General features: G+C 56.7%; 1 protein-coding gene across 6 annotated transcripts in view; it reads left to right on the forward strand.

Moving 5' to 3' along the window:
• Nucleotides 1-18048, forward strand: part of PTPA (protein phosphatase 2 phosphatase activator) — a 32642-nt gene extending 14594 nt beyond the window's left edge. For 5 of the 6 annotated variants that reach the window (XM_021691461.2, XM_021691459.2, XM_044920639.1 and 2 more), the window contains 7 exons: nucleotides 975-1100; nucleotides 2954-3071; nucleotides 5106-5205; nucleotides 6327-6451; nucleotides 7539-7639; nucleotides 12421-12528; nucleotides 16510-18048. In XM_021691461.2, coding sequence (XP_021547136.1) covers nucleotides 975-1100; nucleotides 2954-3071; nucleotides 5106-5205; nucleotides 6327-6451; nucleotides 7539-7639; nucleotides 12421-12528; nucleotides 16510-16587 — 756 coding nt within the window. In that variant the 3' untranslated portion in view covers nucleotides 16588-18048. The remainder of the gene's footprint in view (nucleotides 1-974; nucleotides 1101-2953; nucleotides 3072-5105; nucleotides 5206-6326; nucleotides 6452-7538; nucleotides 7640-12420; nucleotides 12529-16509) is intronic. The other variant, XM_044920640.1, reaches the window with a different exon arrangement.
• The last annotated feature ends 210 nt before the right edge of the window (nucleotides 18049-18258 follow it).

An 18258-nucleotide genomic window follows, 5' to 3' on the forward strand; every position in this document is an offset into this window, starting at 1 on the left:
GGGCTTGATCCCAGGACTCTGGGATCGTGACCTGAGCCGAAGGCAGACCCTTAACGACTGAGCCACCCATGCGCCCCTGGCCTATTTTTTTAATTTTTATTTATTTATTTAATTTTTTATTTTTTTGGCCAATTTTTTTTTTTTTTTTTTTACAAGCCACACCCAGGAGTCCTTTTCTAGCTGCCCTTCCAGACCTGTGTTTTGGATCATCAGCCTCACCTATTTCCTCATTGAGTAACATGCTGTGTGCTAATGCTGCCCTGGCCTGTGGCACCAATCCCACTCCTTGGTTCCTGCCTACTGTGGGAAAGGTGTAGGGAGATGGGCTCCCTGACGCTGTGGCCCTTCTTGCAAAGCATTACACAGGTTCGGACCTCTGATCCAGCAGTTCTGCAGGTGGGGGCTGCCCAGATTGTTTGTGGGAAGGAACAATTGGGAATAACCCAAACATTTAACAGGGAGGGATTAGGTAAAACATTATAGTATGTTGGCACAATGAGATGCTTTTAACTTACTAAAGGCTGTTGTAAAATTATGTTTACATGTTGATGTGGAATGAGGCTCATGAGGAAATTGAGCAGGCTACAAAATAATGTGTGCCCTGGGGCCCGTGTTTTAAAGATTTTATTTACTTATTTGTGAGAAAGCGAGGGAGCATGAATGGGGGGAGGGGCAGAGGGAGAGGGACAAGCGGACTCCCCGCTGAGCAGGGAGCCCGACATGGGGTTTGATCCTAGGACCCTGAGATCATGACCCGAGTTGAAGGCAGACGCTTAGCCCACTGAGCCACCCAGGTGCCCCCAGACAGTTGGATTTAAAAACTTGATCCTGTAGGAGTGTGTGATCTCCCCAGCACTTACCACTAATGCCATGCCTACGGGTCATTGTCCAGCAGCAGTTGGGACTTCCCTCTGTGGCTCTAGATGGGGGCCACTAATCATTGTGCTTGGCCCCCTCTATTTTGCTTACTACAGGCCATTGAGAAACTGGTCACCCTTCTCAACACGCTGGACAGGTGGATTGATGAGACCCCTCCGGTGGACCAGCCCTCTCGATTTGGGAACAAGGCCTACAGGACCTGGTATGCCAAACTTGACGAGGTGAGGCTGCCACAGGACATGCTTGGGGGCTGGGCCAGGGGGTGCAGGAGCTTTCAGGCATCTCAGAATCACTGGGGAGTTTATTAAAATGGCGATTCCATTTACCAAAAGTACAAATGCATTTACCCTCTGCCCCCACCATCTTCTGGGAATCGCCACTATGGATGCCCAGTCCTCTGCATGGGGCTGTTAATTAGGTCATCGTTTGCATTAGCAACAGATTCAAATGTCCCAAGTGTCCATGTGCACGGGATCGGTCAGATAGACTAGTAGATCTAACCTGGAGTGCTATGCAGCTATGAGAAAGACTAGGAGCCCGCTAGGAGCTTGGGGGAAGGTGGTCTGGGATTTATTGTTCAGTTAAAGAGGAACCTGGGGTCTGACACATGGCAAGCTACTTTTTGGTAGGAAAGAGGGAAAAATGAAAAGATATGTTTGTGCTGCTCAGTTTGCATAAGGAAACATCACTGGAAGGATGTACAAGAGGCTAATAAAGCTGTGACTTCTCTGAGGGCAGGGGAGAGTGGGGAAGGGGACAGAAACTTCTCAATGCATCCCGTTTGTAATGTGTGTATTTATTTACGTTTTTACTTTTCGATATTTTCTTGGCAAATCCCAAAGAATTTAGTATTGCGCTTCTTTTTCTTGATTTTTTAAATTATTAATTTTTATTTAAATTTTAGGTAGTTAATATTCAGTGCAATATTGGTTTCTGGAGTAGAATTCAGTGTATTTTTATTTTTTTAATGTCTTTATTTTTGAATCCTATAGCAGTGATACCTGTTCAAAGCAAGCAAAAAATAAAAATGCAGGATCATGGGCCCTGTTCTTAGAAAAGCAGTCTGTAGGTCTAGGGTGGGGCCCAGGAATCCAGATTTTCCCAGGTCTCCAGGAGATTTTCCTGCCAGGTGTCTATAGACTGAACCTAGAGAAGCTTGGGTCCTCATTTCTCTGGCCCAGTGTTTCCGCCTGGAGCAGAGGGGAGCCCCAGGGACCCAGCAGAATGCTGTCCCTGCCTAAGAGCAGCCTGGGGCTGCCTCTGGACTCTGAGGGCACAGGGTCTTTTTTAAAAGATTTTTATTGAGTTAAAACTTAAAGGAAAGTGAACATCTCACAGCTGTGCGGCTGGCTGGATCTTAGCATATGTTTGGCCCTTGCACTCCCACCTGTATCAAGCTCTAAAACTTCCCAGCACTCCGGCAGGGCCACGGTGCCCCTTTCGAGTTGATATCCTCCCGCAAACTCTTCCGCTTTCCGTCCTGTAGATCAGTGTTACCTGTTTTTGAACTTCTTATAAACGTCTGACTTCTTTTGCTCAGCGTTCTGTTTCCGAGAGTCCCCCATGTTGTGGGGAGCAGCAGAGCGTTTGCCTTGCGGTGTCGTGTTCCGGCACCTCACTGCACCACGGTCTGTGGTCGGTGGGCATTTCGGTGGAGGCTTGTTCCCACATTTGGGCTACTATGAATAATGCTGCTGTGAACGTTCTCGTCTGCACGTTTGGGTGGATATACGGCACACATTCTTGTTATCCTGGGACCGTGAAGAAAGACGGTGTCTGTAGGCACGTGGGCGAGTTACCAGATGGGGGAGTTGAATGGCTTCTTTGCAGTTCCCTCCCATCTCGTCCCAGACCCTTGTCCCCTGGAGGAAGGGCCCGCGGACGAAAAGCCACCCCGGGGTGGTGGCTCTGTGGCGTAAGGGTCAGTGTCTCCCTCCTCAGCTTTCGGTCAGAGCAGGGAGCCAGGCCAGCCTGGCGTGGCCAGCCGGGCCCCAGCCAGATGCTGCTCCTGGGTGCCCGCCACCAGGATGCTGCCTAATCTGCTGCCACCACTTTGTGTCTCTTGTGTTATCAGGAAGCGGAAAACTTGGTGGCCACAGTGGTCCCCACCCATCTGGCCGCTGCCGTGCCTGAGGTGGCCGTTTACCTGAAGGAGTCAGTGGGGAACTCGACGCGCATCGACTACGGCACTGGTACCCGCCGCTCCCGCTGCGTACTCGGCTTCGGTGCAGGCTCTTCTTGGGCTGCTTCCTCTTTGCTCCGGCTGCCTCGGGCCCTCTGAGCAAGCAGCCCTTCGGGGCCAGCCGGGGCGCAGTGTCCGCCCGGGCCCCGGGGTGCCGCGGCTCTGCCTTGGTCCACCAGGGGGAGCCGATTCCTCGTGCGTGGTGTCTCCCCGCAGCACCGATTTCTGTTCTTTGTAAAGACGGGGTCTGTGAGCTTAGCGCCGGCAGCGCATAATTTATTGAGCACTTACTGTATCTCCAGGCGGCCCTGCACCAGAGCCTTGAGAAGTGAAAGAGCTCGGTAGCCGCCGGCAGCATTGTGGCATGCCCTCTTCCTAGCCCGGTGTCTGTGTGCTGCTGAGTTCTCCGGGAGAGGGCGCATGCAGGCACCTCAGAGGGGAAGCGTTGTCTCCTTGGCCGGGGGTGGGGCGGGGGCGGGGGTGGGGTGGGGGTGTGGGCGGCAAGGGAGGACCCTGCTGTACTAGGCTCACCTTTCTGACCTGCCCTGAAGCGGCAAGTGCAAGGCTGCTCTCTTAGGCCTTCCCCTCGCCTGGGGCTCAGGTTCCTCGAGACAAGCACAGGCCGTGTTGGCAGGCCTGGAGAAGGGCCCCCTTGAACCTGGGTCCTGGGGAGGCGTTGTCTTCTGCTCCCCCTGTTGCTGGGGAGCAGGTTTATCAAGTGTTTGGAGACTTCCCGGGGTGGAGTTTTGACTGAGACTGACCGGGAGGGACCCTGAAGGGGAGACTGGCCAGGTCAGCCAGGGGTGGGTTTTTCTTCTGCTGTCAAGTGTGCCAGAGCCCCTGAGTGATGGTGGCTGGGACCGTGGCTGGTGGAGATCAGAAACTGCAGGTGAGAGGAACAGCTCACAAGCGTCCCAGGCCCTGGAGACACCTTCATTCTACAGAGATGGGCAGGAAGTCGCTGAAGTATTCTTTCCTGCCTCCGTCCAAATACATTTTTTTATAATACTGTGAACCATGGTATTTAGTCCGGGGTCTGATCGGTGGTGTCTGTAGTGCTGACCATTTCTATTTGACATGACTGGGAACGGAAGGGAGTGCCTTTTTTTTTTTTTTTTTTTAGATTTTATTTTTAAGCAATCTCAGCACCCACCGTGGGGCTCGAACTCACAACCCCGAGATCAGGCGTCACATGCTCCACTGACTGAGCCAGCCAGGGACCCTATGGAAGGGGCTGCCTTTTGACCCTGTAATGTGACCATGTGTTGTTCCCTGCTTGGAAGCCTTCAGTGGCTCCCGTTGCTCTTAGGGTACTGAGTCTGAGCTTCTTACGTAGCAGGTAAGGCCTGTCTGATTGCCAGCCTCATCTTGTTACGCTTTCTCCCTTGCCCTTTCTACTTTAGCCGTACTGGCGTTCCTAGTGTTCTTCAAACATATCCCAGTTTTTCTCACCTCAGCACCTTTGCACATGATGTTTCTTCTGGCTAGATTGCTCTTCTTGCTTCCCTCACATCCAGTGCCTTACCAACTCTTATTCATCTTTCAGATTAAATATTACTTCCTTAGGGAAACCTTCTTGAACACTCTGTGATATCCTCCAGTTATCACCCTGTCCTTCTCCTTCAGAGCTAAAATTATAGAAGTGATTGTCTGTTTAATGTTTGTCATCCTGGTAGATCATAAACTATCACGCAAAGGCATGGATGTGGTCTCCCTAGTGCCTGACATGGAAAGTGGCTGCCATTGTAGTAGGTGCTCAATAGATAGCGTGGAATTGACGAGTGAGTTAAACCTACAAAACAAAATGCAAATGTCTGTTTAAGAAGTCCACAGCCTTGGCCTTCTAGGCCTTTTAGAATTATAGTAGTGGTAGTTCTCAAAAGGGCCTGGGTCTTTCTGGAAGGGGCGGAGGCCCCATTATCTCCATGTTGACCTCCCTCCGTAGAGGGGCAGTTCTCAGTGATTTGGACTCTGGTGAGACCAAGAACAGTCCCACTCCTTTTTCTGGAAGACCGTCGACCTCGGCTGTTTTCTTCTTCCCTAGGACATGAAGCAGCCTTTGCTGCTTTCCTCTGCTGCCTCTGCAAGATCGGGGTGCTCCGGGTAGACGACCAAATAGCCATCGTCTTCAAGGTGTTCGATCGGTGAGTGAGAAGAAGAGCAGCAGGGTTCTCCTCTCCTTGTCAGACTGGGGCGGGATGCTGGTGGGCGCTCCTGACTGGCTGTTGCTTCTTCTGGCCTGTCCTGATCGAGCTCTGGCTGTGGACCGGGCGTCCCAGAAGCCTTCTGACAGGTTCAGATCCAAGTAAGGACAAGTGAAGGAAAGTCACGTGCCGACTGCTAATGCTTCCGTGTGTTTGCCGTGTCAGGCCTCGTCCTGAGCTCTCCACGCGCAGCTCCCTCCCTAGATTCCCCCAACAGCTCTAGGCAGCAGTGACCGTGATTTCCATTTTTTTTTTTAAGATTTCATTTATTTATTTGACAGAGAGAGACACAGCAAGAGAGGGAACACAAGCAGGGGAAGAGGGAGAGGGAGAAGCAGGCTCCCCGCCGAGCAGGGAGCCCGATGTGGGGCTCGATCCCAGGACCCTGGATCATGACCTGAGCCGAAGGCAGATGCTTAACGACTGAGCCACCCAGGCGCCCCAGTCATTTCCATTTTCTAGGTGAAGAAACGGAGGCCCAGAGAAATCAGCTGTCTTCTGATCCCTGAATTCACACAGCCACCTAACCCCTGCAGTCGGGTTCTGACCCGCTCCCCACCCCACCCCACCCCTGAACCACCTGCCCTCCGCCCCCCGCCACCGTACAGGTGTGGTGCAGCCACCAGAGGCTTCTGACAGCACCCGTTCTCTTTCCGGGCCCCACTCTGGTGATGCTGATGCAGCCCCTGAGAACAGGGAAGGTGGGAGCCGGAAGGCCCCAGGAGATGATCTGCTCTGTCCCCCACCAGCTTTCCGATGGGCAGGCCAGAGTTAGAGAGCCTGGGGCTCCTGCCCAGGGTCTCACATTGTCAGGAGTTGATGGCGCTAAACCCCCCTTTCCTGGGCCAAAAGAAGGCTGAGCGTGGGAGAAAAAAATAAAGCGACATTATTTTGAGAGTACCAGCTGATGCATAACTTACGCATGTAGGTTTTCATTGAAAATAGAGACCAGTTACACTCTTAGGTAGTTATTTCTGGCCTCCGTGAGCTCCCAGTGGCAGAAGGGTTGAGACTATCTGTCTGCTTTCTGCTGCCTCTTTCTTCCCCTCCCTCCTGTGCAGGTACCTGGAGGTTATGCGTAAACTCCAGAAGACATACAGAATGGAGCCAGCCGGCAGCCAGGGAGTGTGGGGCCTGGACGACTTTCAGTTTCTGCCCTTCATCTGGGGCAGCTCGCAGCTGATAGGTACTGAAGGGGCGCCTACCCCTCCACCCCCCCCCCCCCCCCCCCCCCCCCCGGGGTGTGTGCTCTGTCCGCCCTCCTCCTTTCCCGCCTCACTTCTGCTGCTCAGGGCAGACAGTGACAGCTTATAAAGCAGGCATTAGACCGGCTATTGACGGAGGCTGTTTGCTGTCGACCTTGTGCTGCGAGCCAGCCCGGCAGGCCGGGGGAGGCGGAGGCAGAGTGTGCCGAGATAATAGGAAGTGACACGGGCTGGAGCAGGGGCGCTCGCCTGGCGCATAATGGACTGGTGTGAAATGCGCCCCAGCTCCTGGCAGCAACTGCGGGGTTTTATGTTGAAAATGAGGGGCTTTTTTGACTTGGTGACCGGCATCATCCGCCGTTATTATCGAGCTGTGTGCAAGGGGGCCCATCAGGGAGCAGCCACCCAGCGCGGGGCAGTGAGCCGCTTCCTGTGGGCCCTCTCTGCTGGCTCCCCCCCGCTTGACCACTGCTTTCCAGGCTGGGGCGGCTCCCTGGGATCTCCGGTGGGTGAGGGTCGGGTGGTGACTTGTGCTTCAGGGTAGGATTAACTGCCTACAAAATAATATGCATAAGCATTTGCGTATTTGGTCTGTGCCAGGCACTGCTCTAAGCGTTTTAGGTAGATTATCTCCCAGAACCTTCTCAGTGACTCTGGGAAGGGTCTTTGCCTGCATGAGACTAGCCACCATTGAGGAATGCTTAACCTGTGCAGGTGCTGTGCCTGGGGTTTTCCTGTGGTCCCAACCATCAGGCAGTATAAGGGAGGTGCTCTTCATAGCCCCGCTGTACAGATGAGGAAACCGAGCCTCAGAGGGCTGAAGTCACTGGTTCAAGGTCACACGGCTAGAAAAAGGCAAAGCCACCGCTCGTTCCACTAGAACACATACATGCGCAACTGTGCGTGCGCACATACACACACTGGTCATTTATTGCTCCCGCAAGGTCAAGTGTTGAGGGCATGTGGGTGGGACTATGGCCCCAGGGTGGGTGTAGATTGCCCTGGGCTGAGGTGCTCGGTGGGTGTGAATGTCTGGTTCTGAACCCTGGGGCTCTTTGCTGTTCCCAGACCACCCGTATTTGGAGCCCAGGCACTTTGTCGATGAGAAGGCTGTGAATGAGAACCACAAGGACTACATGTTCCTGGAATGTATCCTGTTTATCACTGAGGTGAGGGAGAAGCCCATGGTGGCCTCCAGGCCGAGATGAACTGGGGCTGGTGGCTTTGGAGTGGGACAGAAGAGCCAGCACTCTTGCCTGAAGACAGCAAGGGCTGTCTTGAGGGCTGGCCCTCGAAGGTGGGTTATTGACAAGGAAGGCCCACCAGGCCTATGAAAGGTTAAGCCACCTTCTGACTGTCCAGGATCTCCTCCCCCAAATCAGTGGTCTGGGGTGACTCTTGACTCCGTGGGCCTCGAGCTGAGGGACTGAGACTCCGTCACTAGTGCACTTGGTGACCGATGCAGCAGGTCTGAGGGGGTGCGTGGGGCCCATGAGGCCTGTCTAGCACATGCATGTGGCTGTGTGGGATGCAACCATTGCAGGAGGCGGAGAGACTAACGTGGACAGCAGGGATAGATTTCTGCTGAGGGGACACATCTCTGTCAGTGCCTGAGGACATGGGCCAGCTGAAGTGCTGGAGGTGAACCAAGCAGGCCTGGGCCCCCAGCCCACCTGGCAGGGGATGTTTATTAACTGGGTGCTGTTGCCCACTGAGGCCGGGTCTCCCACTTCCTCAAGGTCACCCAGGGAGCTTGTTAAAATCCATGTTCCTGTGCCCAACGCCAGCTTTCTGAATCAAGAATCCTGGGGGACAAGAGCCAGGAACCTGTATTAAATACACTTGCCAGGTGACTTTGCACGGAATTGGGGGGACTCACTGCTCAAGGGCCTCTCTCTCAGGACCTTTCATCCTCCCTGCTGCATACCTCTCCCCCTTCCCGCAAACTTTCAAAGGGTACCCTGTTCTGCCATCTGGAGAGGGTCTTGCCACCATTCTCTTTCCAATGCCCACATTCACGTCTGGGCCCAGTGATGCTCCTGCCTCGGCCGTGGTCCCCTCCCCACCGGGGCTGCTCTCTTGGCCCCGGTTCTGAGGCCCCTGAACAGAGAAGCCTGGTTGAGCAGCCATTGCCCCAGGCTCCTCATGGTCAGCATTCGGCTCAGACCTCTGCCAAACTCCAGAGGCCAGAGGGGAATGACACGTTTTTCCAAGTCAGCAAATGGAGCCGGGACTGACGGCTGGGCGGCCACTGCTTCAGTCTCGGATTTGCTGCCTTCAGCAGTGTAGCAGGCCCAAGGTCAGAAGGACTTGGGGCAGCCTGGCTCACTGCCTCAAGAGCCAGTCATGTGCTGCTCTTTCCAGAATGGAATGCGAGGGTCTGGGGAGCCCTGGGAGACCCTGGGAGGAGCGGGAGGAGCAGGGTGGGGAGAAGGGGTACACATTCTAGGCTGAGCCATTGCTTTGCTCACGTGGGGGTTAAAAGGCTCGGCTGTTCTGGCCCCCTCTGGTGGCTGGCCAAGCCCCTGGGTCCCTGTCAGTGACTAACAAGGAAGAAGGCCAGGGCTGGGCCTCGGGGAAGATGGGAATTGAATCCAGGTTAAAATTTTGTATTTTTATTTGTTTGGTTGGTTATGCTGGTCTAAAAACCCAAAAGCTTTTTAAAGTTTGGGACCCAGTTCCTCTGCTGGAGGAAATCCTGCAGTGGCCACTAGGTGGCGCTAAGGGCACATTGAATTTTGAGAAGGTTTTAGTAACTTAATTGGGGGAAAGGCAGACCCTAGAGTTTTTGCTTGTTCTGCACCCTATCTGCAAGGCCTGGTTTTCACTTTGGGTCTAGGTGCTTGGGCATGGTGTAAACACTGAATGCCAGCAGGGCTGAGGGCTCCCTTTCATCCACCTGGCCAAGCTGAGACCTGACTGGCACTGCGGGTGCTGGCTACGCCCACCCCAGCCCCCTTCCACTCCGCACCAGTGTTTCACCGCCCGTAGTTCGTAATGAGTGACCTGACCTGGCTCACCCTGACCAAGGGAGGCTGAAGGCCTGCCACTGGGACACAGGGGATCTGGAGGCCTGTGCAGAGTTCCGTGGGCTTCGGGCTGGTAGGGGGCGGTGTTGCCTCTGGAGACCTGGGGTTCAGGATGGCTGGTGCAACTAGGAGAAAAAACAAAACAACAAGAAGTTGGAAATGGAACCGGGTATCTCCTCCCTGTCTCCCAGGACCTGCCCTGGTAGCCCTGGGCATCCCCGATGAGGGACCCCACCTTGCAGGGCTTCTGCTGTCTCAGGAAATGCAGCCCTGGCGCCTTTAAGAGCCCAGGGCAGGCAGGAAAAGAATTTCAGTTTCAATCTGGCTTCTAAATTTGGAGTTTTGGGAAGGGAGGGATCAGATTTCAGCTGGAAGGGAAGGAGCTGACAGGAAGGCGCTGTGCAGAGCCTCCCCCCATCCCCCCTCAGTTACTGACAGAGGAACCATTTACAAAAGGCCGATTCTCCTGGGAGTGGAGAGGCAGGAACGCAGCGTCTGTGAGTAATTTCCTGCTCAATATGGCTGCTCTGACTCACACGATTCCCCTGGGGTCACTGCGGGACTGCAGCTTGCTTGCTCGTTCTCGCTCTTTCTCTTCTCCCTTTGTGGCTAGAATGAGCTAATTTTTTTTTTTTTTTTTTTTTGTCTTCTCGCTCCCGATTCCTTTTTTCCCCCTCGTCTGTTTTCCTTTCCCAGAGTTGCAAAGTCTCCTTCTGAAGGACTTAGGGAGACCTGGGGACACTGAAGGCCTGGGGGCGGGGTGGAGTCGGGGGGGGGGGGGGCTCCTCTAGAGAAAGAGCATCTCTGGCCTTTCCGTGGGGAGGGGCAGGGCCACTGGGGCTCTGCCGGCAGGCCAGAGAGGCCTTTTGGGGTCCCCTCCCGTGCCCCTAGTGGGTGAGGCTGGCCCACGAGGCAGAGCCTCTGGTTTCCCAGCATCATCTCCTGACTCTGGCCTCGGGGCCCTTGCTGAGCAGGCTTCTGGAGCTATGCTGTGGGACCAAGCCAGCAGGGTGCCTCTGGGGTGGTTTGTTCATCGGGCCTTGTCCGGAGTGAAACTGATTACACATCTCCAGTGATCCCTGAACTTCTCTGGGCCTGGAAGTGTGCAGGAGAGGACTGGAGCCTGGCGCTGGTCCCCAAGGGGCAGAGAGCTTTGGGGAAGGGGTGGGGCGAGAGGGAGGGCCAGTAGTTGGGGGTGGAGCCTGCTTGAGTAGGATGGATGGAACAAAGCTCCTTGAAGGCCAGGCCCCATAGGCTTTGGGTACCGGCAGCCATCCTGGAGGAGGGAGCCTTAGAAATAGAGAGTTGGGGAAAGACTGTGGGTGTAGGCACTAACCCGGGAAAAGCCCTGCGGCCACCAGGGTGGGTCCTGTCTCCATCTGCCACCTCAGGCTGTGGCCTCACTGCTGGAGGAAGGAGTCTGTTGTCCTTGCTACTGAACGTGGGGGTTGAGACAGGCTTTTGAGGAACTTTAGCCAGGGGAAGGAGGTGACAGTAGTAAATGGCAGCTTTTTGGACTTAAATCTTGCAGTTTGGTACAAGGCCCTTATTGGAGAAATGAGAGGCGTGTGGGAGTGGGTCACCCAGGGAGTCCACAGCCAAACGATGGGGTGTTATGAGTTCCTGGGCCCCTATTCTTATGCCCAATATGGAGAGGGAGCTTTAGGCCCATCCTTTCTCCCTGGAACAGCTCTCCCTCTCCCCGCCTCCTCTCACAGCCTCTTCTGGAACCTTCTACCCACTCGGGGTCCAAGTCTCTGCTTCTTTGCCAGCTTAGCCTCTTTGCCTTTCAGACTCTTTCTTTTGAAGCCTGGGGCCCAGGGTGCTGAACCCCATTCTCCCAGCCAGCATCAGTACTGTTTATAAGCTTGGGGGGCAGTGTTGAGGGTGGTTGAAGTGCCTGCTAGCCACAGATGTGCTGGCCTTGTGCGGAGGGGTGCACGCAGGCGCACAAGCCTCCCTGTCTCAGTGCCGTGGTTTCTCATGTCATGGGAACTTCACTGGGCTTGCTGCAGGGTCTCTTTCCTTCCCGGAGTGTCAAACTCGGCAAGAGGAGGGACAGGAATGGAGCTTTCCTTGCTCTGGCCTGTCCCTTGCTGCTGTGAATGCCATCCCTTCCTTACGTCCTGGCCTAGTGGGTCAGGCTTTCTAAACAGACCTTACTCCCGAATCTGCTGCAGGTGCCCCTGGCTCACAGTTCATATCTGCCCCCTCTTTTCCTCCCTCCCTTTTGCCTGCCACGCAGAGGGCAGTTGGATTCCTGGGTTTAGTCTTCCCCACCTTGCCCTTCCCCCAAACCCACTCTTCTGGCTCTGGCTCTGCCTGTGGCAGGTTCAGCCCGAGTCCCTGGCGGTAGAGCCCACCCTGTGTGTGGGGCCGGGGAGGGCTGGGGAGCCTGCTGCTGCTGTTTATCTGAGTGGGAGCAGGTCCTTGTGCTGGTGCAGCGCACGGTGGCTGAGGGGTGGGAATTGCTGGGAGTCCCAGCCAGGGCTTGGATTGAGATTTTCTTTTTCTGAGGCTGCTGAATGTGGTGGTGGTGGGAATCGGGCCCCCTTTTTTTGGCTGTGGAAGAAAGAGGGTGGCTCTGGAGGTTATATTTTCCCAGTGGGTCTTGCAGACCAAGAGAGACCGTCTCTGGTACTTATGCGTGTGCGTGCATGTGTATGTGTGTGTGTGTGTGTACCCTCCCCCCCAGATGATGCAGCCAAGTCCTCAAGCATACATGCATGCGTGTGCGTGTCTGTCTGTGCGTACATACGCATGCACATATGTGCTTTAGCGTGTGTGCATGTTTGTATGTGCTTGTGCGTGTGTGCGCGTGCGCACTTGTGTGTACGCGCATATGCGTGACCTTGCTATGGGGATCCGGGGGATGAGCTCCCAGGTAGCCTGCCTCTCCAGCTGTGGATTGTCTTTTCCAGATGAAGACAGGCCCCTTTGCAGAGCACTCCAACCAGCTGTGGAACATCAGCGCTGTGCCCTCCTGGTCCAAAGTGAACCAGGGTCTGATCCGTATGTACAAGGCCGAGGTGAGAAGGGCTGGTCCTGGGACTGCTGACCCCACCCCCCTCTGCTGCTTGGCTCCGAATCTTGGGCCAGCCCCTCTGACACTGCAGGCCTCGGAGTCTCTGTCTGTGGGATAGGCAGTCAAGGAATCACTAGGCGGAGGCCCGGCTCTGCCCTGTGACTGATGAGTCAAGGCCCTGCAGCTCAGGCCTCTGTCAGATGGCCAGAGGCCCCTCACAGCTATGTCTCCCATGGGGACACAGAAGTGGTGGACGTGCTTTGCAGGCACCATCCAAATTGGTGCTTCTCAGACTTTGGTGGTCTGATCCCTGGGCAGGTGGGAGGTCTCTGGGAGCAGATATTTCTGGCAACCACTTCAGGTGGTCTTCCTGCTCTCAGATGGGAGAGGCAGGGCAAGGACGTGGTTTCCCTGAGCTCCCCCTGCTGGAAGTTAGCTGCCCAGCTCGTGAGGGTGTCCTCTGCCCTCTTTCCTCTTTGGCACCTTTTCCCCACCAAGGAGGTGGCTTTTTTTTCTTACAAGTAGGGAGGAGACATTTTCTTTCCATCCTGTCTCTTCCGCTAGCTCCTTTCACATCCGTGCACACCAATGCGAGAGCTGCGTCACCTTGGCCACGGAAGGGCCTAGATGTGAAGTCCCTCACCAAGAGTAACGAGTCCCCAAAGTCCCCTCTTTCTGCCCTCAGGCTGGTGGGCTTCGATGTTGTCCCATGGGTGCCCATCTCTTGACCCTTGGCCAAACCTCTCCCACGGAGGGAGGGAGGTTGGTTCTCTGGGTCTGCTTCATGACCCTCAAAGCTTACTCAGATCCTGTCAATGGAGGCAGGGGGTGCAGGGAGGAGAGGGTATTGGAGGCTTGGATGTGGTTTGGTAGCACAGATGCTTCCAGTTGTCCCTGTTCCTCTGCATGGCCCTGAAGGGGTTAATGGTGCTGGAGCTGACCGGGCCTGGCCCTGTCTCTCCCTTCCGCCCCCTCCCCCTCTGGTCCCCTTCCTCTGGACTTCACATCCTGTGTTTAGGTTCCAACCCACATACCTCTCTAATCTGAGAGGAGCGTTTGCTGGGGCTGCGCAGACTCCTTCCGGGCTAGCCCACTGGGCCCTCCAGTCCGGCTGTCCCCTGCCTGGAGAGCACCTGGATCACTGCCCTCGGGGTGTCCTGTTCCTGACACCCGCCCCCCGCCAGTCCCACAGTGGGTGCCGGTGGGGAACCCATCCCCACTGCTGGGGGGCTGTGTGCAGTGTGTGAGGAGTGCCCGGCCCCTCCAGCCTCCCACCCCCGCTCCCGGACGCCACAGGCAGGACTCTGGTGCCTTTCCTGCTTGGGGTCTGAAGTGCTGTCCTTCCTGCATGACTCTAAACTTATCTTGGGGGGTGGGGGAGTGGCCCTTCGGGCAGAGCAGGAGCCCCTGCCCCCTTTCCCTACCTGCCCCTTGCAGAGGAGGAGCTCCAGCCTGACAGGATGAGGGAGGAGCAAGCTAAGATTCCAAATGGTGGTGCAGCCGCAGGAACAGAATAGAACAGTCGTAACCGTTGTGGGATTTCTGCGGGTGCGGGAGGACAGCCACCGCAGCTCAGGCCCAGACCGAGGGAACACCAGGGGATCACAAAGTGCCCTTCCTCCAAACGGGGGAAACTCCAGCTCTGGATGCTCGCAGGTGCAGCACGAGCCGGCAGCCTTGCCAGGTGCTGGGTGGCAGCCAGACTTCTTTGTAGGATAGCGCTGGAGCCCCCTGACTGGGGGTTTAGGAACACCGCATCTCGGTGATGTTGCTAGCAGGTACCCCTTGGTCTTATGGTCCCCGAGAGCCCGTGGGATCGCCTGCTCCCTTCCCGGAGGTCCAAGGAAAAGGACTTGTGTTTTCAGGTCAGTTCTCAGTCCATGGGGAAGACCCGCGAGGCCCACCAGTCTTGAAGTCCAGAACAGGGTTAACAAGGCCAGGGCCACTAGTCAGAGTTGGCTCTGGGAGGGGAGTTGGTCCCCTGAGCTGCCACAGAGGCCTGACCAGGCCTGGCATCAGGTGGCCTTGGGATTTGGGACCCACCTTTCTGAAGTGAGGAAGCAAGCGTGTTTGGTGCCCTTGTGGGTGGTGGGGCCTGTCTTTCCCGAGGGCTGTCATTGCTGGTGCTCCCTTCCCAAGGGCCTTGTCAGGGCCTGGAGAACCCCTTCTCCCCCTTGAAACACCAGCACCTGGAAGGGCCTGCAGATCCGGGCCTCCCGCTGAAGGGTCTGTGCGGGGTGGGCGGAGCTAAAGATGCTGCTCTGCCCAGTCCACCCCTGGGCACAGCTAGCTGGGAGAAGGCCTGACCAGAGGCTCCCTCCCCTTGTTGTCCTGAAGCCTCGGCCTTCCTTTGCCCCAAGTAGCCTCTTGCCTTTAGCCCAGCCCCTCTCCTGTCCTGTGGCCCTGGGGAAACTTGTTCTGGGTCCCTGAAGGCAGAGTGCGGAGAACCGCCCCTGCCCCCTCCTGCTAAGCCTCTGGCCTTTGCAGCTTCCCTTGAATGAGAGCTAGAAGCAGGTTGACCCTTTGACCCTTTCTGGAATTCCAGGGCCCTGGGGGGGCCCCTTTTACAAACTCCCACCACTTCCTTGATGACATAAGCACAACAGCAGCTGCCTTTGCCTCTGCTGGAGCTGCTTCTGCGCCTCCTCCCCCTGAGGGACCCCGCCCCTGCCTGCTCCCCACTTTCTCTGCTGTAGGCCCAGCAGCTTGGCTGTGGCCTGGAGCTCTGCTCCCTCTCGGAGCTTAGCTCTCCATCCTTCCATCACACAGAAAGATTTTCCTTTTCCTGCTCACCTCCTGGGCCCCCTTCAGGTCTTGACTGTCCCCCACTTGACCTACAGCTGGTCAAGACCTCCTCGTTTCTGCGCCTGGTTGTTGAGGTGAGGGGACCTGGGCCAGTCGGGGCACAAAGGTGTGCCCCGAAGTTTAGGAGGAGGTTGAGACCACAGTCACAGAGCAGGACTCGCCCTATCTGAAGCTGTAAGTCATGTTCCTACCCAGCCATCCTGGTGGTTTTTTGTGGTCAAAGGTATGAGAGAAGGCGGAGCTTCCCTTGCCCGGAGCTGCTTCCTGAGAGAGCTAGCCAGTGACCAGGGCCTGTGTTAGGCACAGCAGGACTGGGGTGGGGAGGCTGGGAGCTGGGGCCCCCTTCCTTTTCCTGGTCCTGTATGGTGCTAAGCAGTGCCTGGGTCAGAGGGTCAAGGTATGTGGCCTGGGGCCCAGCGGCCTGTGGGCCAGGCCAGCTTCTGTGGTAGGCCCTGCCAATCTCCCCATCTCCACCAGAGCTTTGGGCTGAGGTCCCAGCTGGGCTGGGTTCAGGGAGTAGGGCCATACCCCTGTTCAGTGTTCTTGTCGTCTGCCCCATGCACAGGGCTGCTGGGAATTGCCTTGGGGGTCTAGGGACATTAACTGGTTCTTACTGTCTCACCGTGAAGTGCTCGCCAGCATGCCCTTTTCAGTCCAGAGAACTGAAAATTGCAGAAAAATGGGTCTTGGACCCTGCCCAAGCTTGTATCCAAATGTCCTCATACTTCTTCTCCAGGACTGGGGCCTGGGCTTGGGGGCTCCCCTGTGGTTTGGAGGGTTCTTTTCATTTCTGGTCCCCAACTCCCTGCCCTCCCCCACCTCCCCACCCCCCCACCCTCCCGTGAGGTTGGGCTGCCTTTTCTTTCCCTTCCTTTCTCCCTCTTCCTCACTCATTATTTGGTGGGTCTGGTTGTCATGGAGTGGGGGGGGGGTGGGGAGGTCTTTAGATGGGAGGAGGTGGTCAGAAACAGGTAGGAAGCCTTTCCTTTCCCTGGAGGCCCCGGAAGCTCCCCCTGAGATGGCCCCCTTCCTGGGCCCTGGGTGGACACTTTCTGGGATCCGTGCCTGTCCGAGGCTCCAGAGTTGTCCAGGGGTTGCTTGGAGGCCTGAGAGGCCGAGTGGGCCCCTGACAGGGGTGCAGCGCCATCCTCACCTCTGTTCTCCCCTCTCCCCTTCACAGTGCTTGGAGAAGTTTCCTGTGATCCAGCACTTCAAGTTCGGGAGCCTGCTGCCCATCCATCCAGTCACCTCGTGCTAGGGGCTGAGCAGCCAGGGCCACCCAGGCCGCAGTTCTGTGCCTGCCCTCCCCTGCCCCAGCTCCGGTCACTCCCTGACCCCTCCCTCTGTTCTTTCTGTTTGCTGAGAGGCTGTCTGCTGGGGTGGGTGGTGAGCGTGGGGTTGAGGGAGGCCCAGGGCCTAAGGCTGAAGGACCCAAAGTGAAGGGAGAAGTGACCACAGGGGGGCCCGTTTCTCCATGGCGGGAGGGTGTGCTCGGGCCCCAGCCCCACGCTTGGCCTTCCTCTCCTCCTTTCTCTCCTGTCCCATCCAGCACGAGACCTGGGCTGGTCTGCACCACTGGGAGGGGAGGGGTTTGCGGTTTCCATTGCTTTCCTTTCCTAGGTCCTGTTGCCTTTTTAGGGGTTGGAGCAGTTGCTCCCCGTGGGGTGGGTCAGTTTCCTAAGCCATGTTTGGGTGGGTGTCTGGGGTTCTGAAGACTGGAGGATGAAGCTGGTGGCCAGCCTCGGGGGGAGTTGGGGACCAAGAAGCGTTGGGTGTTCTCGCCCGTGACCCTCCCAGCTTCTTTTCATGGCTGCCCTCTGGGCCTGCTGGCACCTGTGTCCAGCGCCTCAATCTGGCTTCCTGTTCTTTGACCTTTGGCTCTGCTGGGTTTTCTGGCCATAGCCACTCCTGTTGCCCTCTACAAGGGTGGCCTCTGGAAGCTGCCCTTTGGGTAGGCACTGGGTGCAGGGCCTGCTCACTGGCTTATTGGGTGAGGCCTGCCTTTCTAAAGTTTCTCAGGCTGGGAGGGGGTGGCAGAGACACAGGGAGGGGCTGGGGCCCGCTGTGGTTGTGGGGAACCTGGGTTCCTCCGGAATCTTAGGTTCTGCTCCCTCCTCCCTGCTGCTTGCTTCTCCAGGGCCCTGTGGCCCTATTTCCCTGCCCTTCCGGGCAGTGGGCCAGGGGCCACTGGAGCACTCAGCAGCACCCCCCCCATCCTCCCCTCTCCCTGAACTCACCCACTGGCTCTCCAGGATGAGGCAGCCACGGCCCCGCCAAGCCCAGGCTTTGGCTCTGCAGATAGGCAGGGGCGGGGCTGGGTGAGGGGTTGTTGGCATGCCAGGTTCTGAGGTTTCTTCTAGGGCTGCTCTTGGGCCAGCCTCTTGCAGGCTCTCCCTGGCCCAAGCCCAGGCCTGCCCTTCTCCACTACCCCCACTCTCTATCTGGGTCCACATCTCCTTTGGGAAGGGGGAGCTCCCAAGAAGCACAATTCAGGGGCTTGACCCTCACATCTGGGCCGATGGCCTGGGCAGAGGCCGGGACAGGAACCACTAGAGTCACAGAAATCGTTTTCCTAGGAGAGGCCTCATGCTGGCCTCCCTCCCAGGGTCCAGACCACCGCCTTCCTGGCTCCTCTTGCCCTTGCCCACCTTGTCCCCCCCCCCCCCAGCCCCATGCGCCTTCATTGCTGTTTGGATTAAAGCCTCTGTTTTGCACCTGTCACCCGTGTGAAGTGTGTCTTTTCATGCCACGTGTTTACTCCTTCTCCACATGCCTGTTTGTCTCCCCATCAGGTCCCCTTCCCTCGGGCCATGGTGTCTGGGGCTGGGGCCGGCTCAGCGGGCGTCTGGGCTGAGCCTTTCCCAGGCAGCCAGTGAACATGCAGCGGTCGTCCAAGCAGGCTCTGGCGGGTCCTGGCTGTCCCCACCCC

The sequence above is a fragment of the Neomonachus schauinslandi genome, chromosome 13 (assembly GCF_002201575.2).
Source record: "Neomonachus schauinslandi chromosome 13, ASM220157v2, whole genome shotgun sequence".
Lineage (NCBI taxonomy): Eukaryota > Metazoa > Chordata > Mammalia > Carnivora > Phocidae > Neomonachus > Neomonachus schauinslandi.